General features: G+C 39.0%; 1 protein-coding gene and 1 long non-coding RNA gene across 3 annotated transcripts; both read left to right on the forward strand.

The window, feature by feature from the left end:
* Positions 1-604: 604 nt before the first annotated feature.
* Positions 605-6,433, forward strand: LOC139151077 (xaa-Arg dipeptidase-like). Of its 2 annotated transcripts, none has more exons than XM_070723609.1 (7): positions 605-825; positions 1,319-1,822; positions 2,489-2,643; positions 3,132-3,274; positions 4,008-4,162; positions 4,632-4,872; positions 5,910-6,433. In XM_070723609.1, exons 2-7 carry the CDS (start codon positions 1,445-1,447, stop codon positions 6,053-6,055), a joined length of 1,218 nt encoding a protein of 405 aa, XP_070579710.1. In that variant the 5' UTR covers positions 605-825; positions 1,319-1,444; the 3' UTR covers positions 6,056-6,433. The 2 variants fall into 2 exon arrangements, with proteins under 2 accessions (XP_070579710.1, XP_070579711.1); XM_070723610.1 differs by having other exon boundaries at positions 1,397-1,822.
* Positions 6,434-9,240: 2,807 nt separating this feature from the next.
* Positions 9,241-12,178, forward strand: LOC139151078 (uncharacterized). Its single transcript, XR_011556338.1, has 4 exons — positions 9,241-9,982; positions 10,646-10,783; positions 11,538-11,692; positions 12,159-12,178. It is a non-coding gene; the product is annotated as an uncharacterized lncRNA (long non-coding RNA).
* The last annotated feature ends 13,292 nt before the right edge of the window (positions 12,179-25,470 follow it).

Consider the following 25,470-nt stretch of genomic DNA (forward strand, 5'->3'; position numbering starts at 1 on the left):
GATGCCCCGAGATAAGAAACAGCTTTATTTTGCAGGATTTGTCGGCAGAAATTTATCTGGGAGATAAAAATATCTAAAACGGAAAACGATATACTACAATTCAAAGCAACTGTTTATCAGATGTTTTCGGCACACATCGGGTAATCTTGGACGTTTCTAAACTTGTCATCAACATTCATCAACGATTTAACGACATTCTGTCGAAATTAATTTCCGCCGCTCCTGTGTTAACTCTGTGTGGAAATGTAAAATTGTTATTTTCACAGAAATAACCTGGCTAAACTTTATTTACTTAGCGGGCTTCAAAATGAGCCACCCACAGTGGCGCATTCTACCGTGTATCTTGGGTTTATCAAAAATGGGAAGCAAATTGAGGGAAAATGTGGCCATGCTTCTTTTGAAAAATATGCACATTTAGGTAGGCCGAGGAAATGTGGAAATTTGAAAGGAACTATTAATGCCACACCAATTCGAAAACAAAATGATCAAAATGTGGATCGCGGGATAATTATGTGGGGGGGGGATCCTACCGACCCCTCAAAATATTATGGTCAATTCCTTAGTACCTGTGCAAGGGTTAACGTTCCCTTAATATTTATTATTGCCGCTCAGGTCATGAAGTACGTAACGTAATGCAGACGTAATCTGATATCGCTATAAAATATTACTCATTAATCACGTCGACAATTAAAAAGACGGTGTGCGAAAGGCAGTGTTCAAGTAGTGGGAGTTTCACTGCAGGATCGACATTTTGCAGCTGAGGATCGGCCGCAGGTGTGACGGGGCGTGTTAAGTCAACCCTTGTGATATTATCCAGTCTTCCACGTAAGTTGTATCGGTTATCATACACATACAGTAACTGCTTCTCTAATTTGAATGATTGTCAACCTACTGTTTCCGAGAAATTAGACGTACCGGCGTCTACTGTGTCTGCCGCATTCTACCTTAATACCTACTAAAGCGCTCACAAGTTGTCAACAAGCATGTCTGCACCATGTGAACTTATCGATGAACATTTACACAATTATCCTGATTTCAGAACGAATCAGCGATTTCGAAAGATATTAGACGCAAAACATTGGTTTATCACGACGGTCATACCTCCTGAACAACAGTCTGAGTCTAGTAATCGACTTATTTTTCATTCCCTCATTGTAATTCTTAAGTCACTTAGAAGTTTCAACTTATTTTGAATCAAATGCCTCACTTCTTTGATAGTTAAGAGAGAAATGATAAGTAATTTCCTCTCGAAATCTTCACAACCACAAAACGCAGAACAAGGATCTAATCAAATATATACTTTGATATTTCTCCACAGATCCTATAGAAATTCAACGGATTTGAAAACATCAAATGATATATTGACCACTGCAATTGATCAAATTCTACTTGACAGGTTTGAAAACGTTTATCAGTATTCCTGATTAAGTAAGACAAGGTAAGCATGACAGACCTGGAGAGTGCCAAGCTAAAAGCTTGCGAAGCAATCGATAAGGCAGCGGCTGAGCTAAATTTACTCAGTCAAGAAATTTGGAAAAATCCGGAACTGAATTTTGAAGAACATCACGCCCATCAGGCTCTGACCGATGTTTTGAAGAAATATGGTTTCGAGGTGGAGAGGAAGTTTGTAGTGGACACTGCCTTCAGGGCGACGTTTGGTTCTCAAGAAAATGGTGGAATCAACGCGTGTGTGATCTGTGAATATGACGCCTTGCCGGAGATTGGCCATGCATGTGGACACAATCTGATCGCAGAGGCTGGAGCTGGTGCTGGATTAGGGATCAAAGCAGCTATGGAAGCAGCAGGAAAACCACTGGGAAAGGTAACACGATGCATTGTGCATTGATTGTACAGACTGAATCATCAGGGGCAATTCTGATTAAAGGCTCACAAGTGGAATATTCCATCATGATCCATGGATGTATAATTGTTTTAATGCCTTGGGTGTCGAAGTGAAATAGTAAACATGGGTGATGTCTAAGTCAAAAAGACACATTTCCACACACTACAAGCATGCACATTATTGTGTACATTGGAACGGTGAGAAGAACACTGGGAAATTTATGCTGAATACTTGACATATAGTTAGGTAGACCTATAGGTATGGCGACAAAACGTATACTTGTTCTCGTGTATCGTGTGTTCAGACCTCAAAGATGTCCCTGATGACCTCAAATATGTCCCGGTGTTATAAGTGTGAGACCAGAGAGTTAAACACAAGACTGATAATACTACACTATACTGGGACGCTTTTATATAGCAACGTATCAAATCAACGTTTTTATTGCTCTACTTCTCTACAGCGAACATCTCCCGTCTTATAAAAGATTTAATTTTTTCAATGAACTTTTTACTCTATCTGTACACAAGCGCACACTTATCGAACAAATGAAATTTTAAGCCTAGTTACTTGGCATCCTGAGTTCGAATTCCTCAACGAATCCATACGATTAAATTACCCATACCTTTTTCTATTCTCCTTTCATAGCTCACTGTGATGGGGACACCAGCCGAGGAGGGAGGTGGCGGTAAGGTCAAATTGATTGACGCCGGAGCATTCAAGGACATTGACCTCGCCATGATGGTTCATCCAACCCATTCAGAATGTACAACGGCAAATTTATGGTCCCTTGCAATCGTAGAGTAGGTGGCACATTTATTAAGTTTTGCCTTATTCCCGTCTGACGGCACAAATTTAGAGTCCGTCTCGATATCCATGATTTGCCGCAAGCCGATACTGTCCCCTCGAGAGAAAAGAATGAGACATAAACAGTTCTTACTTATGATGGTTTTTACATAGTTGTCTGTATTTTTTCATTTAGAGAGGTTTACATCATCATCATCATCATCATCATCATCATCATCATCGTTTTCATCGTTATAAGCATAAGCGTTGTTATCATCATTATTTTCCCAACAATTAATTGGTTTGCTGTGATATCTTGTACACCCACGCATGCCCGATAGACAAATAAGGGCAGTTGCCAGTAACAATAGTATGAGCTGTATCAAAATTTGACTATAAGAATGCTTAAATTACAACCTCGGTTTTTCAAAGCGTGCTTCAGAAACTTAAATCTGCTCGATATATGCCTATCATTCACACACTTGTGATTTTATTTCATCTGCAGCTTAGTTTTTACATTCCACGGCAAGGCATCGCACGCCGCCTATGCACCTTGGGAAGGGGTCAACGCCCTGGACGCTGCGGTGATGTTCTATCAGAATATGTCAGTGATGAGGCAGCAGATCAAGCCAAAATGGCGTATCCATGGTAATGAGCATCCATGTAACATCTTCAACCTCCATGACAAAATACCTTTACCTAAAATCAATCTACGATGAGTACGACGATTTTCCAACGTAGTATTTTCGGATTGCAACAAAGGAAAGAAGACACTAATAATCGTTACATCATCATCAACTTCCATCATAGCCACGGCAAAAAAAAACCCACAGAGCGCCATGCATTATAAATTCAAAAGTGTGAAAAGAATGCTTGACTTTTGCGTTTCTGAATGTCGCCTTGATATCTATGTATACCTACAGACTGTCGTATACATGCTTTGATTTGAAGTTCGTGCCTGTAGGATAAGCACAGGGTTATGGCTGGTTTATTTGCAGCGGGAAAGTCTACAACGCAGATTAAAAAGTCGAAGACAGAGAAGTTGAATTATACAACTCGACCATCTGCATATATTATGATTTCATACAAGATAGACTCTGAAATCTTGGGAAACGCAAGTTAGTGGTGAAAAAAATGAACTGAAAAAATTTGACGAGCGAACAATTGCTCTGCCAACTCTGAAATAATATGTCAACCTGAGACAGTGAGAGATAATGACCACCCCTCTTAAAATGTACTTTTGCATGCGCAGCCCTAAAAGTTTCCCGTTTACGTTATAATCGATAAAGTGAATACATATTCATCGAAAAGCAATATAAGCAGCCTTCATTGCTGTCCTCACTTCATAAACACAATAATTATTGACGTTTAATTCTTGAAGGGGTGATATCTAATGGAGGGACAAAACCAAACATCATACCGGAGAAGTCAGAGGTGAACTTTTATCTCCGAGCTCCGACAGAAGCAGAACTGTCCGAGTTGAAAGAACGAGCACTGGCGTGCGCTGAGGGAGCTGCAAAGGCTACTGGGTGTAAGGTAGTAATCTAATTGTGAATCTACTTCTGTTTTGATTACTCGTTGAGAGTTTATTGGATGGAAAACGAGTTTGATGAGTTTTCGTATTCATTGGCTGGGCATTTGGGTCGACAATATCATAGAGCTGTACGTATGAAGAAAACGTTTGTAGTTTGCAGAGAAGGCAAAGATTTATGTCACGATGATAGTAGTTTAGCTCGTAATTTTTATATCTCTCAGGCGCCTAGATATACTCGAAAACTGGTTTTGGAAATTAGAAACGGTGGAGATATTGTATGCCATTGAGTGTGTTTTTTAACAAAACTATGCTCGTTAGTGGTCAAGGATACATATATACTGTGTACAGAGGTACTTTCTCTGGCGAACGCTGGTATACATCAGTGCGCTCCACTACTATCTTAACCGGACGATGGCCAGATCACTTAAAATGATTTGCTATGTCAAAAGATGTGTACACGTTTTCTTTGAGATGGAACACAAACAACTGATGCATTACTCCAATCTCCTCGTCAATAAATCGTTGGTTGGAGTGTACATTAAGAATGCCGAAAACTTTGGCGTAAAGTTCTTGTCTGAAGAGGAAGTCGCCAAAAAATCATCGGGGTCAAGTGACATGGGTAACGTGACCTACGAAGTGCCTAGTATCCACCCCTTCTATGGATTGGCAACTGATTCTGTAAATCATTCAAAAGGTTTTACAGCCGCAGCAGGTATGTGCCATCGGGGCAGTAGTCTGACCAAATTGCCAAGGGCGTAAAACCTCCGCCTAACTTATCTAGGATTTGAGTAATTTACATAAATTTACACATTGACAGTGTGGAAAATTCCAGGGTAGGGAACCTGCCCCCGCCCCCAGGCTACAACCCAGGCTATTACCAATTTCAATTGGTGTTAACTGAAGCCACTATTTTCAATTGCTCAAAATGGCAGCATTGTTTTTCTCGTGTGCATTTTTTCGGGGGGAGAGGAGGAGACGGGGAGGGATTGTGGCATTCTTTTGCCAACAGGAGCATTATTCTTATGATTCCTACTTGTTGGTCTTGATCTTCTTAATTTCGGAGCCCGAATGCTGAAGGGAGAGCTCCACTTGTTCCCCAGAGTGTAGACAGTCAACTTGAGTATTGAACAAGAGTGATGGAGGCTGTACATTGTTCACACATGTTTACAATCCATATCTTTCCTACGGAACAAGTGCGTAGAAATAATACTAGCCAATGTGTACATCAATGTGTACTTCAGCAATGCACCAGAGAATACCTTTTGCTATTTACCGTTTGCAGTTTGAACCAGTTTGTGAAAGTATTTATGTCCAGTAATTTTGTGCTGATCTATGTCGTTTATTTAAAGGTATACTGTCACCTGTTCCAATTTTGCCACAATTACCATGGAAGAGAAAATCTAACCAATCATAGATTTTAAGCGGGTGGCCGCTTTTTAAAAACAGCGCCCTCACATGGGCATTTTGAATACCAAGGAACGCCCCTTTGACCATATATGAGCAAATTTAGAATACAGGTGACAGTATACCTTTAACCCTTGTCGGATTGTCACCTTTCATTTTAGACATGCTAACCTTTCGGCCATCTCAGATATCATCGCCTCTATTCGGCGACATGTCACTCGCAATCAAAGTCAAATTTTCGTCCCCTCATATCTTTTACGGGTATGAAACAATCAATATGAAAAGATACAGTATAGATCAAACACACGCATTCAAACAAAAACGCTACAACTATTGCCTTTTTAGGCGCACCCGAGGCTCAAGAACCAACCCTGGTCCAAGCCAAGGTCATGGCTATGACAGTCCTGGACATCTTCTTCAAAGGTGTTCCCATCATGAAACAGATCAGAGAAGATTTTGAAGAAGATATTAAGAAGAGCAAGCGTCAATGAAGTCAACGGAATGTGGCTACCATGAGGATGTAATCCACAATCAAAATTGTGGTATCCGTGCAGAGACGCTGTTTATGATTTTGCAATGTCAGCCATGTAAATGAAAATCTCCCAATTCGCTTTGAATATTATATCGGAAATAGAAGAAACATCTAGTGGTAATTGCTGTACTTGCGATAGTTTTTGACGAGTGAATGTATAATAGAGAGCGAAAGAGTTGACATCATACCAGGAATTTGATTTGATATTAATTTTTAATGAATCATGAGTTGATGGCTCAGGATGGCTAAAATATCACAAATCATATACGTAAATACTTCATTTACTTTAAAGTCAGAGAATAACATAAAAATAAAATAAATGCTTAAGAAAACCGAGGCAGTATGAGTATTTGTGGTTCAAGAACATTTCAGTTTGAGACTTTGCCAGTGGGTAAATCTTGTCCGTGGACACCTTGCTACAGAAGGAAAGAGTCCTGACATGTTTCCCTAAAAAGGCTATCAACATATTTTTCGCCTAAGATGGAAACCGTCAATAATAGCACATGTTATTATACAATGCATATTAACTAAAACTTCTGTATTTTACAGATCTGCTTGATAGCGTAGTTTTGTCACTGTGACATTCTATGGAAAGCGTTTGATCAGAATTTAACTTCACTAATTATATACATGGTATCCCATGACACAGACAAAGAGAAACTGTGTTTCTCTTTTTTTGTTTGGCATAACTTTCATATTGTTGCAGTATCGCCGCTTTGCTTATATAAGCTGGTAAACTGCATGTCTACTTTAACTTTGGACGAAACGCCAGGCCACGTTTTCATAGAGGCATTTACTTTATTGCACTACTGTATACGTGTAACATTAAGGCATAGTTAATGTTGTCACGATATTGTCGACAGGGCCTGATGCCTCGAGATAAGAAACAGCTTTATTTTGCAGGATTTGTCGGCTGCACGAAATTTATCTGCGAGATAAAAATATGATATATGGAAAGCGATATACTACAGATACTACAATCTAAAGCAACAGTTTAGCTGCCGGATAATCAAGGGCGTTTCTAAACTTGTCGTCAGCATTCATCAACGATTTGATGACAATCCGTCAAAATTAGAATGACTAAAACCCTTTCTCTCGGAGCAACATCTTATAATTTCTATTGCTCACACTTGTCCATGAAATGCGCAGTTGACAACTAGATAGCTGCCCGTACAAAAATGGTAAAGGAGCAAGAGACAACGTTCCACATTTATCACCAGTAACCTAGGGAGTAGTCAGGGAGTATGGAGAGTCAACCTGTTGGGCGTCCTCCATTATGGTGGCACTCGTTTCGAAATTAAAAGATTAAACTTTTGCCCAAAATTTCTTGAAAAAAACTTTCAACCATTCTCTTTCGAAATCAAGCTTTAAGTCAGAGTCACCGTTCAAAATTTGGTACAAAAGAGACAAATTATCTAATATTAGCTTACACTTGACATTCAAAATGTACACCATTCCTGTGTTAAGTCTATGGGAAAATGCAAAAGTTTTGATTTTCACAGAAATAAACCGGATAAACTTTATTTCTATCTGTCCCCGAGGCGCATTCAACCTTATATCTTGGCTTTTCTCAGAAATGGAAAAAAATGGCAAGCAGACATTACGAAGAAATATAGCCGTGCTACTTTTGAAAAATATTCATATTAAGGTAGGCCGAGGAAAATTGGAAATTCGAAAAGAAATACAAATGCGGCACGAATTCGAAAACAAAATGATCAAAGTTTCGATCGCGTAATAATTGTGTTGGCATTTTACCGACCCCTCAAAATATAATGGCCAATTAATTAGTACATGTGCAAGGGTTAATGTTCCCTTAATATTTCATAATGCCGCCCAGGTTATGAAGTACGTAACGTCATGCAGACTTAATCTGTTATCTCTTTATAAATATTACTCATCAATCACGTTGACAATTAAAAAGACGGTAGGATAAAGGCGGTGTTAAAGTAGAGGGAGTTTCACCCCAGGGTCGACATTTGCAGCTGGAGATCGGCCACTGGTGTGAGGGCGCGTGTTTAAGTCAATCTTTGTGATAGTTTCCAGAGTCTTCTACATAAGTTATATTTATTATATCGACGAAAAGCGCACATCTGCGGACGGTAACTGCTTCTCTGGTTTTGATTACTATGCTACTGTCTCCGATATATTAGACGTAACGTAGTCTAAGGTGACTACAACAATCACGTTAAATACGTAAAGTGCGCTTTAAGTCAACCGTCATGTCTGTACCATATGAACTTATCAATTAATGTGAAATCATAGTTATCCTAATTTTAGAACGAATCAGCGATTTCGAAAGAGATGAGACGCAAAACATTGGTTTGTAAAAACGTCGCACCCTACGAACAACATAGTTCAGTAATCGACTAAATATTATTTCCCTCCTTGCCATTCTTACTCGCTGAGAAAATTTAACTTGTTTTGAATCAAATGCTTGACTTCTGTGGTAGTTAAGAGAGAAATGATGAACGATTTCTTCCAAATTCTTCACAATCACATCGACGCAGGGCAAGGATCTGGTTTGATATTTCTACACAGATCCTATCAAACTTGAAGGGGCGTGAACAAATATCAAATGTTACTTGTACTTTGACCACTGCCATAGATCAAATTCTCCTTGACAGGTTTGAAAAGATTTATCAACACTCCTGATTCAGTACGACAAAGTTAGTATGACAGATCTGGAGAGTGCCAAGCTAAAAGCTTGAGAAGCCATCGATAAGGCAGCGACTGAGCTGAATTCACTTAGTCAAGAAAATTGGAAAAATCCGGATCTGAATTTCGAAGAACACCACGCCCATCAGATTCTGACCGATTTTTTGGAGAAAAATGGTTTCAAGGTGGTTTTCAAGAAAATGGTGGCATCAACGTGTGCGTGATCTGTGAATACGACGCCTTACCAGAGATTGGCCATGCATGTGGACACAATCTGATCGCAGAGGCTGGAGCTGGTGCTGGATTAGGGATCAAAGAGGCTATGGAAGCAGCTGGAAAACCACTGGGAAAGGTAACACGATGTATTGTGCATTTAATTGACTACTCGTCATCATCACCAGAGGCAAATCTGATTCAAGTCTGACAAGCTGGAATCATGATTCTATTTCGTGCATGTATGATTGTGCTAATCCCTTGGATGTCGAGGCGAAATAGTAATTATTTGGTGACGTTCTATGTCAAGCATACACATTTCCACATTCTCCCGAATGCGCATTGTTGTGTATATTGGTGAAGGGACCACTGGGAATTTTTTTTGGGGGAGGGGGATATAATAAAATTTCAATACAGGAAAGCAGTGGAATGAGAATTCCGATAGCTGGACCAAGGGATGGCGACAAACACGTATGCATGTTCTTGTGTATCGTATGTTAAGATCTCAAACATATCTCTGACCTCAAATCTGTCCCGGTGCTAAAAGTGCAGTAAGATAGGAGGTTAAACTCAAGACTTACAATACCAACCCTATAATTGGACGCTTTTTACAATCGCATCATATTAATGAATTCACTGTTTTATTTCTCTACATCGAAATTCTTAACTCTCATAAAATATTAAGGGCTTTTTCGATCGACTTTCTCTATCTTTACACCAGCACGCACATCGAGCAAATCAGATTCTTCACCCTGGTACAATGTAAGCATCTTAAAATCGAATTCCGCCTCACCGAATTCACACGATGAAATATAATTACTCACACCTGTTTCTATCCACCAATTCCATTTACACGTGCATTGCTCACTGTGATTGGGACGCCAGCCGAGGAGGGAGGTGGCGGTAAGGTCAAACTGATTGACGCCGGGGTATTCAAGGACATTGACCTTGCCATGATGGTCCATCCAGTCGATTCAGGATGTACCGCGGCAAATATACCGACCCTTGCAATCGTAGAGTAGGTAGCATGTCTATTAAGTTTTGCGTTATTCCTGTCTGATGGCACGAATTCAGGGACTGTCGAATCCATGATATGTTGGAAATCGATATTGTCCAACCGACAAAAGTATGACATATAATCAGTTTATTTTTCTGATGTTCTTAAGATAATTGTCCGCTTTCTATACATTTAGAGAGGTATACAACAATATCATTATCGTCATCATCATCATCATCATCATCATCATCATCATCATCGACAGTAAAAACATGACAACCATATTCATCATCATAATCATCGTGGCAATGTTGATGATGAGATGTTGTTGTTGTTGTTGTTGTTTTTGTTGTCTTCGTTGCTGTTGTTGTTCTGTTTCTTTAAGTCATTTTATTCATCATCATGGTCATTGTCGTCGTTGTCATCCAGTAAGAATAAGCGTTATCATAATATCCTAACGTTAACATCGTTATTTTCCCGACAATTAATAGATTTTGTGTGACATTACGTATACCTACGCAGGCAAAATAAGAGCGTTTGACACTTATAATATAGTGAGCAGTGTCAAAAAAATTAGATGCAAACCTGTATTTTAAAGCTTCCGTAAGAAAAAAATTAAGTTGCTTGAAATATGCCCATCTTTCACACACGTGGTCATGTAACATTATTTCCTTTGCCGCTTAGTTGTTACATTCCACCGCAAGGCATCGCACGCCGCCTATGCACCTTGGGAAGGGGTCAACGCCCTGGACGCTGCGGTGATGTTCTATCAGAATATGTCGGTGATGAGGCAGCAGATAAAGCCAACGTGGCGTGTCCATGGTAACGAACATCTATGTAACCTCTTCCACTTCCATGAAAAAACACCTCTTACATAAAATCAATATACGATGCGTGCGACGATTTTCCAATGAAATATTTATTTCTTATTCGTATTTTAGGATTGCAACGTCCGAAAAGACATTAAAACCGTGAAATCATCATCTACTTCCATAATCGTCAAGGCCGCCAAAAATACCGCCAAGCACCATGCATTATAATTTCAAAACATACGAAAAGAATGCTTGACTTTTGCATTTCTAAACGTCACCATTATATCTTCAGGTTATATACACACAGACTACCATACAATTGCTTGAATTTGGAACTTTCGCTTGTCTGATAAGCACACGGTTATTGCTAGTTTATGTGCAACTGAATGAAAAGTCTACAATTCAGTTTTAAATGTCAAAGATAGAAAAGTTGAATTATACAACTCGACCATCTCATGATTTAATGAGGATAGAATTAGAGATTTTGGAAAATACAAATCATCAGGGGTAGTTGAACCGTAAAAAATTCTGCAGAGCGAAAAGTGTTTACGAAATTGGTCTGCGTATTCAGAAAAAGTGTCAAACCTGAGACCTTGAAAAATAATGACTATCCCTCTTAAAATGTACTAGTGCGTCCCTAAAAGTTTTCTGTACATTGTATGAACCATAAAATAAATATACATTCATCAAAAAGCAATGATTGCCGCCTTCACTGTCGTCCTCACTTCATAAACACAACTATTATTGACGCTTAATTCTTGAAGGGGTAATATCTAATGGCGGGACAAAACCAAACATCATACCGGAGAAGTCAGAGGTGAACTTTTATCTCCGAGCTCAAACAGACGCAGAACTGTCCGAATTGAAAGAACGAGCACTGGCGTGCGACGAGGGAGCTGCAAAGGCCACTGGATGTAAGGTAGTAGCCTTATTATGAATCCATGGCCACTGCCGTTTTGATTCCTGGTTCAAAGTTCATGGGATGGAAAAGTACTCGTACACATTTGGTTGGCAATTTGGTCGACAATGAAATAAAGCTGTACCGATGAAGGACATTGTTTGTCGATTGTAGAGATGGCATAAAATTTAGTCGTAATGATACAGGTGTAACTCGTCATCTGGAATCTCTCCGCCACTTCGGTACCCAAAAGTTAACTTGGTTGTTTATGAGAACTGAGATTTTGGCGTACCATGAAGTGTGTCTGAAAAGAAGACTGTACACGTCAGTGGTCCTGGATTCACTCATGTGTAGGGAGGTACTTTCTCGCGCGAATGCAAGAATTCATTTACATCAATTCGTTTTCCTGCTATCTTTACCAGTCAAATTACCACTCACATAAAATAATTAAGATTTCAAAAGATATCGTGCACGTGTTTTCTTTTAGATGGAAGACAAACAACAGATGTGTAATTCAAATTTTCTCGTCAATAAATTGCTGGCTGCGCTGTTCATTCAGAATGCCAAAAGATTGGGCGTAAAGTTCTTGACTGAAGAGGAGATTGCCAAACTTTCACCGGGGTCAACCGACATGGGCAATGTTACCTACGAAGTGCCTGGTATCCACCCCATATATGGATTGCAGACCGATTCTGTAAATCATTACGACCGCGGCAGGTATGTGTCATCGGGGCAGTAGCCTGACCAAATTGCCTAGGGCCAAAGGGAAGAACCTGGCTTAGCCAGGATTTACATAAATTAACACCTTGACAATGTTGGAAATTTCAGAGGGCACCTGTCCCCAACAGACTCCGGTCCTGACTATCACCAATACCGATTGGTACTAAAGGAAGCCAGAAGTTTCAATTGCTAAAAATGACAATATCTTTTTGTGCGTGTGTATTATTTCAGTGGAAGGGGAGGAGGAGGTAATTGTCGCATTCTTCTGCCAAGAGGAGAGTTATTCTTATGGTTCCTCACTGCCGGACTTGATTTATAAATTTTGGACACCAAATGCTGCAGAGAGAGGAATACAGAGTTGATACTAGTTTACAAACGGTATCTTTCCCCGTAAAAAAGGAAAAGTACATACAAGTCATGGCGTTCAATGTTTACTTCAGCAATACACCAGAAAATACATTTTGCTATCAAACACCTTTTCCTACCCTTTGCAGTTCGTAGTGTGAAAGTGCTTATTCCGAGTAATTTTGTGCTAATCCCTGTAGTTTATTCCACCCTCGTGGAGTTTGCATCTTTCTTTTTCACATGTGCTAACTAACCATTCGGCCTTGTATCACTAACAATAGAAGTCATTTTTCTGTCCCGTCATATCGTTAAGGGTATGAAAATATCAATATGAATATACACAGAGAAAAAGTCTAGAGCAAAACACACGCATTCAAACAAAATCACCACAACTATTTGCGTTCTATTTAGGAGCGTCTGAGGCTCAAGAACCAACCCTGGTCCAAGCCAAGGCCATGGCTATGACAGTCCTGGATATCTTCTTCCAAGATGGTTCCATCATGAAACAGATCAGAGAAGATTTTGAAGAAGATGTTAAGAAGAGTAAAAGTCTATGCAGTCAACGAAATATGACTATGTGGATGTTATCTGTAATCATAATTTGGAAAAAAGAAACCTTTTGCAATACAATAGTTTCTGTACGCTGCACCGATTGTTTTAAACGACTGGCTGTATAATGAGGATGGTAAGATTGTTAGGAAAAGGGAGAGATGGAGTTGGCGTCGTGCCAGGAATATGATTGTGATATTAATTAGTAATGAACTGTAAGTTAACGGCTCAGAAGGTGAAAAAAGTCACAAATCATATCCCTAAACATATTCCATTTACTTTTAAGTTCGAGAATGGTGTAAAAATGAAATAAAAGATAACCAAAACCGAGGCAGTATGAGGACTTGTAATTCCAGAACATTTTACTTTGACACTCCCACCGGTGGGGAAAATCGTGTCTGTGGACACCCTGCGCACAGAAGGAAAACGTTCTGACATATTGATTCATAAAAACTATCAATATATTTTTCGCCCACGAAGGAAACTATTGTACAATGAGAAATAGCTAAAGCTGCTGTGTTTTTACAGATCTGCTTGATAGCAGTTTTATCACATTCATGACATGCTACTCCATGAAAACCTACCTCCTGTGGTAGCTTCATTGTGATTTCGAAGAACACAGACATGCATCCTCACCGAACTCACTTAAAAGCTAAGGAGATTGCTATTTGAGTTTTACCTCGTACGGATATTGATATGTGCCGTAAACTGTTCTTTGGATGAACACTGGACGAAACTTCATGATCAAAAATGTATGAGGTATTGTCAGAAATGTACAATAAACATTAAAATAATTAGGGGCCGAAAAAAGTTAATAAAAATGCTGTTCAAAATTTTGAGTGATATAAGCACACACACACACACACACACACACACACAAGAACATGAGTTACGATAACTTGGGTCATCTTCGGGCGCCATGGCAAATACATGGATATTTTGAACTATCACACAAGTCTGTATATTCAAGGTTCTTCTTGCAAAGAAATGCACTTTCAAAAAGTTTTTCGTACTATCAGCTACTTCTATTTTAAACTCTGGACTGTCAATTGCCAGTCTTGTTTACGTACTTTTGCAGATCAATTACGTATTACTTTATTGTACATAGTCTGTTATGTTTCTTCCATATTAGTGTTGTGGCTTGATTGTACAGTGGAACCACGGTTAAGCTAAAAAGAAATTTTCATATATATTTTAAAATTTAATTGACAATAATGTTATTGATATGATTTGATTTGAATAATTTCAGTCTTATCAACGGTAACCCTAACAAAAATGTGTCGCTGTCTCACATCTTATTTGATTGGGATATTGCTCAGTATAGACACAGAGTGCGCGCATGGGGAACTTTTCGCTTGATAAATTACCACATCAAGCTGCAAAATTTACGGGTGTTAACCGACGAACTTTAATTCCGGCCTTTCATCTGAGATCCTTAGTGTAACGCAACAGTTCTGCATGGCAAACGGGCAACCTGCCCACAAACGACTGGGGTCAAATGTTCAGAGCACGACAATAAATCTTCAAACTAAAAGTAAAAGTTCGATTTAAAATGTCAAACGCTGTATGGTTATCAACACCAGAAAGTACTAGGATCAATATCCCATTCGCTGTTATATGCTATTCAAAAAACCCTCACCTACTAGAAGAACTATTTACTCATCTTGAAGATTCTTTGAGGCTTCAGCACAGAAGATACGTAAGAACTCGGAAGTGATCAACAACCAATCTATTTTGAGAAATTGTTGCAGGTGGTGGTTTTACACACCAATACGCTATTTTAATACATTTTGAATCAATTTAAAATTTGGAGAGAACCATAATAGCTGACCACAACTGCCTGGTACGAGTTCAAAATAATCCCGTTATACCAACAGTTTTCCCTTCTCTCCTTACATTGATATCTTCCCGCTTTCCATTGGCCCACGACAGAGCTTCTCACGGCACTCTTGTTACTACAGATAGTCCCGAACGCTACTTCATTCACCACCTGCTCCCCTCCCTGCATCCAAAAAATAAACTGTTCATACCTGGGATTCATATTTCGTGTCCAGCAAATAGCCCCGACCTTTTAAGTTGTTCGCAGAGCAGCAGTATGAAGTCCCCCAATCCCACACTCAAACCCCCCCCCCCCCCCCCCCGCCCATACGGAAAATTGTTCGTCCACCATGCAGTTTCTTACACGCTGAGATACGGAAAAAAGAGCTGTCTGCCCATTTACGAAGATTATTGCAAGGACTCTGTAGGCTGTCCCGACGACAGCCTATATTTCAGGCTGATCTACTCCAAAATGGGAGTCTTACAACTGCATGTACCTGGTTTATGGAAAGACTCCTGTCTTGTTCAGCACCCGAAGTAGCGGTGGCGCTGTTGTATAGGATAGTACTAAAACATGCCACCTGTAGCTGTTCTCGCGCGAACGCAGCTGTCATTGACAGTCTGCCATCGCGTTAACCCTACGATCTACGCGACAGTATTGCTTCAATTTACTCTGTTTTGATATTTGTATGCCAACAGATAAATATTCTCCAGCCTTTGGGCAAGTCAAGGCGCATTCATGTCTGCACCTCATGTCACAATGAAATGTCTTCATGTTAGACGCTGCAGGCTCACAATGCTTTTACCGAACCGTGATATATTGAAGCACAACAGATACCATTTTACACTATTCATTTATTTTAGATAGCGAATTCTTGAGTATAATATATAGGAGTATATGGTTGAATTGTCGGTCATCAAAATTGTCTGATGCAAATGTTATCAGATTATCTTAGATTTTGAGAATTGTGACAGTGATCGAAATCATTGTGTAAAGGGTCACAACCGCTTGCAACTCATTGTGTCTGGCTCCCCCCTCGTTATTATGAGGGGGCGAGCCATGCCATACCAAAGATTTTTTCTGAGCGCTTCTTTGTAGGTTCCCACTTGCATTGTTTGGCCACATTCCAAGCATGGTAATCTAAGAAGCATTCAGTTATTAAGGCGGTGGATCGGCAAAATTCGGAGGGGGTTCACCTGAAAATTTGAAAAGAGCAAAGATGTACGGGGTGTCATGTAGAGGGGTCACTTGATTTTCATAAGTATCCATCCCATCAAAAGACAGTTTCAGTAATATTCTGGGAAATAAAAATTATCCTCTTCTTGATTTCATTCTCTGAGTCTTTTCGCTATAAATCTGAATAAAAGTACATTCATGCGTCACATGAACATCTTGCCCTGGCAACCGTACAGGATTGTCTTCTTCTTAATGTCAACTAGCAATAAGGAAGAAATACATTAATATACCTTTTTTGTATTTTAACTCTTAAAATAAATATAAAATATGTGTAAATACTATAGTAATCATTCAGGTAGCATTATGGTATTGTGGCCAGAGTATTCCATTAGGGAGAATTCCCTTGATCAAGCACTTTCATCGTAGCTCACTTTGCTTCTCCTTACCCCAGGAGCGGTGGGTACCTAGGCCTGTAAATTGGCTATTTGACCCCTTCATGACCTTATATCCTGGCATTTTTGCTGATATGAGGGAATTCCAAATGCAACATTTTCCTCTAAAAAAATGCATCTATGCAAAAATGCATAATGCCTCTTCGAAGTGAGGCCGGTAGAAATGTGGTTGAATGTTAACAGAATTTTCAATCAACATGGTAGACGTACATCAACGGAAATACCAGGATGTGTGGTCCAAGAAGGGATCACGGAAACGGCCATATCGGTTTTGGTTCAATTCCTATTGAGAAGTACAGGATATGTACATTATATGCACAAGTCTGTGGGCATATTAATATCAAAACAACAGTAGACTGTTACGTTAGAAATAGGCTGTCGCATAGATCGAGGTGAACGTGATGGCCCACACCAGCCGGTAACTGCTGCCGAGAAAAGCCAAGGGACTAGGGCAAGTCTAAATGAATACTTAATTCATCACAATCTTTCAACAAACGGTTACACAGGAGACAAAATCAAAGCAGTTACCTGCGATGTACTCAAGAGTGAACAGAAAACATGGAAACCAGAGAAAGTTCATAAATTGTTTGGAAACTGTTCAAAATACAGATAGTGACAGTGACAGTGACATATCAGACTCATAGCGTATAGCTGAGGAAGAGGATTACGATGTTGTAATCAATAAAATTGGCAGCAGCACAAGTGATGAAGAACTTTTTTTGAACCTTCCGAGACACAGTATACAGTGTACACACGTTCTGGAAGAAGAGTAGGATCTTGGAAAAAATATCTTTTCCACTGATGTTGTATTGCATCTATGCACCGGTAATAGCCAGTGTTATCATTCAAAATCGGATCATTAATACTTACTCATTCAAGCAACAGGAGGGTCATGAAATTTTTGTCATCTTAAAAGGGGTCATCAGTTAGTTGGGGCGTGGATATGGGATTCACTTAATTTGACTACAGCACAAGAAATAATAATACGGAGTTATTATATAGCTCACATATCCACAAGTACTTGTGATCAAGGCGCTTTACAATTATTATTTAACCCTTGTCACTGGACCAAATATGATACCACTCAACTCCCTGGGCAGCAAACAACAGCTTACATGTGTAGCCAATAAGCACAGCAGAGTTAAACGCACACATTACAACCTCTGTCCTACAACGTACCCATCACTCCCGGGTGGGGAGAAGCAATGAGGAATAAAGTGCCTTGCTCACGGACACAACACCATGGCCATAACGGGGCTCGAACTCACCATCCTGCGGTGCGTCCACTGCTCTAGCCTCTGCCCATGACGCCTCCTCCAAGAAGAATTTGCTGGCCCACTCTCGGTCATAATAAGTGAACGCTCCCCTATGCCGTACAGATGAACTGTACCATGTTTGCATGTTTGATAGTGTGTGCGCGTCTGTACGTGTGTCCGCCGCCGCAAGTATCACGGTTCAGGTACATGTTGTAGGCGTCTCTAAATTAAAAACTTTGCTTAACCTTTACATAAAGAAACCTCACAGCAAATCTTTTGGAAATCAGGAGTAAAAATATCAGGGGACACCGTGCAAACTTGGTCTCAAAGACACAAATTACCTGAGATTTATCGACAATTGAAATTCAAAACGGCTTCCACCACTGTATTAACTCTATGGGAAAAAAATAAATGTTCAACTTTCACAAAAGCATTCCGATGATAACTTAAGGTAGTATGCACCTCGAAAGTGAAAGACTTAAACTTTTGCTCAAACTTTCATCAAAGAATAGTTCAACCATTCTCTTTCAAAATCAAGAATAAAACTCGGGGTCACAGTGCAAATTTTGGTACTAGAGAAACAAATAACTCGATATTTATCGACATTTAAAATTCAAAATGGCCCCATCCTGTGTTAACTCTATGGAGAAAAAATCAAATTTTCGATTTTCGAAAAATTAAGCCGGTGAAAGTTTCCTTACGCCAAGAGCTTTAAAACGAACCCCACAAGTGGTAGATCAGAAAGAATTGAAAAGGTTTGGGAGTCCGAAAATCTGTCCCCGAGGCGCGTTCTACCTTAATGAATTCCGTTTGCTTCAAAATCATGATGAGCCCCCACAAGTGGTACACCAAAATAGAATTATAAACGTTTGAGAATCCGGATATCAGCTTCGTAATATTCTGTTATATCAGTTTGTAGTTAACTAATTGCATACACTATACCAATGTGGCTTCCCTAGGCCACCAAGTTTTCACTACTTTGGGAAATGTGCCAATCTTGAAGGCTTACGATAGCTGTTCTCCAACTTGACTTTTGAGGCAACGTGTGTGTTTGACTAAAGCTATGTTCTTCTATCGTTCCTGAAAAAGCCACCACAGATACTCAAAATTGATCAAAAAATAATTGATGATCGTTACAAATTGTCACTGTGACACTAGATGTTAAACTACACTTCACTAGACTTACAGCCGAATGGTATTAAGAAGACTAATGTGCAAATTCTTAGCCAGTATAAACCAATTAATCAACATATTTTCTAAAGATTCTTTTGCTTTAAGTCCCATACAACGAATTTTCATGACAAGCACGCGAATCTGGAGTTTCTATTTTTGCAGAATACCGAGTGACTAGTTTTAGTATCGATATATGCATAATTTCTTCTGAAGTTAATTAAAACACTAGTCTCTCTTGTATAATCGGGAAATCTTTAATTGAGCCAATAAAGAAACGAAGTATCATGATATAACAATAGATCTTGTTTATAGTACCACACATAGCATGTTTTAGTGGCGCTACAGTTTCTTCTGACACTCAGGTATTTCAGCAATTGAACAATTTGTTGATAGGATAAGTTTCTTTTTATGAGAATGAAAGCTTAGTGCTCAAATAGGGTTTGGTCAATCGTTGAATGTTGGTCGTAAAGATAAATTTAATGGTCACGGGGATTTACCTCACCTAGTGTCCATAGGTGGTGTCAGTGATACCGATTACAAACGAATATTCATTCCATTTGCTCTAAGTCACAGTGTACAGGGTGTTGGGAGGGGGTTTACCACTTAGATTTTTACTAGCAGTAGTAAATCCACCGGCAATCCACAGATCAAAATAGCAGTCAATTAAGCTTTGCTGCTCGGCCGCGCAATGCTTAGTCTATTGCTCTCGACTGCGTATTTTTGCCTTCATCCCTACGCAGTCAATAGTACCATACCGTGGACGAAAATGTCCGCGCTATGTTAAAATCGCCGCGCTCTGGTAAAAAAATGTCCGCGCTGTGTAAAAATCGCCGCGCTCTGGTAAAAAAAATGTCCGCGCTGTGTAAAAATCGCCGCGCTGTGTTTAAAAAATCTCTATAAATATATGTATTGTACTTCAGGAAGAGGTAAAAGGGAGGGACTTTTTCCGTTTACATGTAAAAACTTATACTAAAACGGACAGTCCCTGGTTGTTGCATTAGTGGTTGTTGACATTGACTGATTATGTGAATGTCGTGCATTCTCCTTTGCATTCTTCAATTTGCTCAGAGATAAAGTTGAAAAAAACCTGTACCTTTAACAAGTTCATATAAAACAGCAAATTTCTTGGAATGCTTGGAAACCAAAGTGCTAACAGCAAGCAATCCGAAAGGTTTTTTCTGCATATTGTTTAAATATTCAACAAAGGCTGAGCTATTCTCAAATCAACACACTGAAGCATCTACACATGAACATCTCAGTGTGTGAAACTCACGCAAAATCTCCACTGGCCAAGCGTGCCAGCAACTTTAAAAAATCACTGGCCCTAAACCGCTCTCAGGGGGCCTAGAACATTTTATTAAAAAATAAAAACACACCACTTCAACATCCTAACATCAAACTTTTTTGTGCCTTTTAAGTTATTGAAAGGAAAGCAAATGATGATGACTATCAAAACCAAAAGTTTGGGCAACTGATCTCAGTGCCAAAAACATATGAAATCAGTGAAAGGTTAAACACAAACACATAAACGTTTGTATTTCTTAAAACAGCTTTCACAACAAATATTTCTAACATTGAGAAAACGAGCACAAGCTAGGGCTTGAAGTTGAAATATGTCCCAAACATGAAAAAGCTAAGCGTCCGGAAAGAACTCCGATCAGGGATGGATAAGTTTTGGCACTAAACACAGGATCACACGCAAATCGAGTCACTACAATAGTTGACTCTTTCAAAAATGATTCTGGCTTCTCTCCTCTTTGAGGGAAGATGACTGTCATCAAATCCAAGAAAGGGAATACAAAAAATTTGGGCAACTGATGAAGAGAAAAAATACCGAAGTGTCGAAACCCGCGTTAAAAGACGAATCACAGAAATTTAATCTTTACAGGCGTGGTGTAAAGGGAAAGTGGCTTCACACATCACCCATCTCGTCTTGTATGTGCTTTGGTGTGTTTCAGTGTCTGAGTTGTGTTTTGGCTGTTAGTGTGAAAATTAACAAACGAGTCGTTAATTTTAAAGTAAGCCATGGCGAGACGTGGGCGTAGTCGAGTGTGTTTCGAAGCCAGTTCGGTCTCTTCCTCAGTCGCCTATGTATATCTCTTTCTTATTTTATATAGTGTGTCTATGATGTTGATCTCTTGTTTTTCCAGCAGGAAAACTAGAATATTATGTTTGGATCGTTTGTTTGTATTTGTTTCTTGCCTTGTTCCAAATGTCGTGGACTTTGGCCTGTATCAGTGTATCGCTAATGTTTGGATTTCTTTTGTATGCGATGATCGGTTGTTGTGGAAATATTTCATTCAGGCTTAGTGTTTCGTCCTTGTCTATGTGTTCCCAGTTTTCGCACATTGCTGCTTTTTATAGCTTGTGTTCTTATATATATTATTGCTATAGCTTTTTTGTGAAGACTAGTGTTTTCTTTGTTTCTTCGTTTGTTAGCTTGTGTTCTAGTTGCGTAATTCATGCGGCGAACTGTGCTTGCGATGTGACTGGACATTTTCTGTTTTAGCCACGTTCGACTAATCTTGCATTAAGGATGTACGATCGGAAAAAGTAAAAGTAATGTCAATTTTTTCAAATGGGGATTTTTGAATACCTACATATGTGTATAGTCCAAAACTGGGAAAAAAAGATGGGGTCACCGCGCTTGTTTTTTTACAAAATGACATTAAAAATTCACGGTTTTTCACAAAATCACTAAAAATCAATAAAACAGGTCATCATTTTCATATTTATATCATGATTGCATTTTTCATGTTTACACTGTAAAGAATAAAGAAATTATAAACCTAAGCTACTTTGAAGATTTTACTTACATTAAAATTGAGTTAAAAATTCATGATATTTATTTTTTAACCAAAATTGCAACAAATATGCCCCAAATTTTAGGAATGGGAGAGGGTAATTTATTAATTATTGATAGTTTCTACTAATGTCAATTTTCTCAAACTTTGCTAACTAATAGCTCTTTTTGTGAATTTTCAAAACCACATTTTGTTTAGTAGGTCACCGGGCTCGATTTTTCACAATCTTGCAAAATGTAACTAGGATTTACAGGTTCTGGCGATAAACCATGCTCTCCCTGGTTCGTCGATCGAGGGCGCTCTTCAAATGCTGCTGACCTGCAGTGGCTACCTGCAGTGGCCTTGTCCAGGCATGGTCATGATTCAAGCCTACCTGTAAACTTTAATGAGAGGGAAATGACAGAACAAAGCAAAGACTTTAGGTTCTTCTACTTTTTAGAGTCTATATATTAATATAGCATACAAAAAATCGCGTAATATTTATTGCCGTGACGCTTATCGGTGGGATTAGGTTGACTTCGCTGCAGGCTAAGTTGTCACACACTATGCACTACCGTGGAGCCAGGAGCCGAGGCCGTGTCCGGGGGCCGTGTACTTGGCGTTTCCCCAATACACGATGACAATCGTAAAGGCAAGCCCGCAACTGACTCAAGTGTCAAGATTTTCGGCTAGTACACTCAAATTGACAATGCGACGGCCATTCTTCCATTCTCCGGTAGGTCTACTAGCGACACTACTGTATCATTTGGATTATAGGCCTAACCATGACCTCCTCTTGTATAGTGAATCAGACGTCACACTTCTGACTTACGCTGTACAGGCTACAGTCATGTTGCCTTTTTTTTTTCTCTTTGCTGAATTCTCGTACCTTCCAGCGTGTTTTGAGGGCACGCTGAACATTTTCTCGGGGCGATTTTCCTTTACCTGCAGACGACATTTCGTACAGCGCAAAACGTTCGGAACGTCACTATGCGCGCGTGGTTACTATGGATACATTCTGCGCGGAAATCGGCGCAGTACGCTTATATTTTCCGATCGTACATCCTTAAGTGTATGACCTTTGAAACAAAGTCATTTGTGTTACAAGTTCTGATGTATCTTAGTGTTTCACCTTTGATCAGGCTTTTAAAGCGTAGATATCAGGTGGCCTGATGTTTTATGTAGGAATTCGAATCTGTCGATTTGTGTTTTAGTTGTATGTGGAGTCCATCGAGACATGTGTTTGAATTTGTCTTTTTTGGTCAATTTGTGTCGCAAAAATTTTTGGTCTTTGGGAAGACCGTGACCGGCACGATTTACCCACATGCTGAACACCAGTCCTGTCACTTCAAAATTAAGCTCTACTATACCATAGTATATGCCATGATGGATTATAGATTGAAAATACCGGAGAAGGCAGTGGCCAGCTGACAGCATTGTAAAGGACAATCCCCTTATGCCATGTGCATCAAGCACAGACATTCATGTATCTCTGGATTTATCACTAAAGTCAGCGATGTGCATGTGCAAAGGTATACATACTTTAACATAACTAAGCGATTAAATGTTAAAGGCAAGTAATTGCAACATTTGCTGATTTAATTCAGTATTTTTGTCCACAATATTTTGTTTTCAATGGACACACCAAGAATTACATGTTCATTGTTGCATTTATTGCATTTACTGATGCAATTCAGTTATGTAATTATGTAATTTTCCCACTTTGTACTAAGAGTACTGTACGTACCTTACAACACTCTCTGTACTAATAAAATGCTAACTGTTGAACAGAAGAAATTTGAAACAGTGTTGAGAATTGTCTCTTAGCTGAGAAATTTGAAACAGTCGGAGAAATTTCAAACCTTAGAGAGAAGTTTCAAACAGCGTGTAGATTTTTAAACAGTGTCGAGATTTTTACACAGCGCGGAGATGTTTGCACAGCCGGCGATTTTTACACAGCGCGGACATTTTTGCACAGCCGGCGATTTTAACACAGCGCGGACATTTTTTTTTACCACAGCGCGGCGATTTGTTACGTGGACATTTTTTTTACCACAGCGCGGTGATTTTAACACAAAGCACGAGCACTCTGTTGTTCTGAATGGATAGTCTGAATAAACTAAGCAGCTTAAATGTAAATACGAACTTTGATGTTAAATGTGTAAAAAAATTATAACACAATGCCGTGCAGATTGAAATACCGACTTAGCTACAAAATCAGATGAAGGTCGGACCGTGTCTACGTGAACGTCATAGTCCGTGACCATGTAACAATTGTGATTTACTTTTTATTAAGCAAAATTTTGACAGCTTTTTGTGTTTGAATTATTTATTCCCACATATTAAACAAGAAAAAAAGTGTTAACATTAGATATTTAACTATACACTACTTCTCTGGAGTCAATTTTGAATTGCGTGTAGGGATGTGCAAAAGCAAGGGGTAGGGGTACAACATTCTTTCCTTGATGAAGTAAACTGGCTTGAAATGCCATATATTTTATGGTTTTAGAAAGCTTAGATACTGGTCTTCTAAAATGCATAAGGTTTTAATAAAAAAATATGACGTCATAGAATTGGATAACTTTAAATCGATTTTTTCTGGTAATTCAGTATTTTTAACCGGAAGAAAATACGATAACTATTGTTTTCTCCTTATGAAGCAAATCAAACAATGGATTTTATTTACTAATTGCAATGTGCTGAAGAAGAAAATAAATGTCAAAATTGGGTATTTACCATGCATTATTGTCTCTAGTCACTAAAATAGCAAGTTTTGCTACATTGGTATATCGTGAATGGGCATTTTATTGTTATGTAATGAACTAATGCACACAGCCTTAAAAAGAAGACTTTAAAACGTGCACACATAGTCATATTGCCATTTTCTCCTTCAAGTAAATAGATTATTGACGACTGTCTATTTTTATAATTTAATTTTTAAATATTTTTCTTTAAAATAATTTTGATAAGACGTATTTGGAAAATTGTCTATGCCTCCTTGTCTTACCTATACAGCAAGCATTACTAACAATCTATTAGGCCGAGGCTAGAGGGGGCGTCTAATTGTACCTTCCCCCAACCACCCCACAGGATAACAAACCTGTAATTTTCAGAAGCCTTGGGATCCCTAGAATAAGAAATGGGATTCTAACAGACAAAATATAGGGACTCAATAGCTGTTACGGTCATGTTTTGAAGGGTACCACAAGATCACGATTTTGTGACCCACATGGATTTTTGTCAAACCTAGGTCATGTTAAACAGTAAGCTCAGCAGATCACGTACAAGAAGACAGGTATCTAAGCTTTCTAAAACTATAAAATATATGGCATTTCAAGCCAGTTTACTTCATCAAGGAAAGAATGTTTTGTACCCTACCCCTTGCTTTTTCACATCCCATACAGATACACGCAATTCAAAATTGACTCCAGAGAAGTAGTGTATAGTTAAATATCTAATGTTAACACTTTTTTTCTTGTTTAATATGTGGAAATAAATACTTGAAACACAAAAAGCTGTCAAAATT

This window comes from Ptychodera flava, chromosome 15 (genome assembly GCF_041260155.1).
Source record: "Ptychodera flava strain L36383 chromosome 15, AS_Pfla_20210202, whole genome shotgun sequence".
Lineage (NCBI taxonomy): Eukaryota > Metazoa > Hemichordata > Enteropneusta > Ptychoderidae > Ptychodera > Ptychodera flava.

Coding starts and splice junctions, on each gene's coding strand:
- LOC139151077 (XM_070723609.1), top strand. CDS start 1,445: ATGACAGACCTGGAGAGTGCCAAGCTAAAAGCTTGCGAAGCAATCGAT. Junction 3,275..4,007: donor GCCAAAATGGCGTATCCATG/GTAATGAGCATC, acceptor TAATTCTTGAAG/GGGTGATATCTAATGGAGGG. Junction 4,873..5,909: donor AGGTTTTACAGCCGCAGCAG/GTATGTGCCATC, acceptor TTGCCTTTTTAG/GCGCACCCGAGGCTCAAGAA.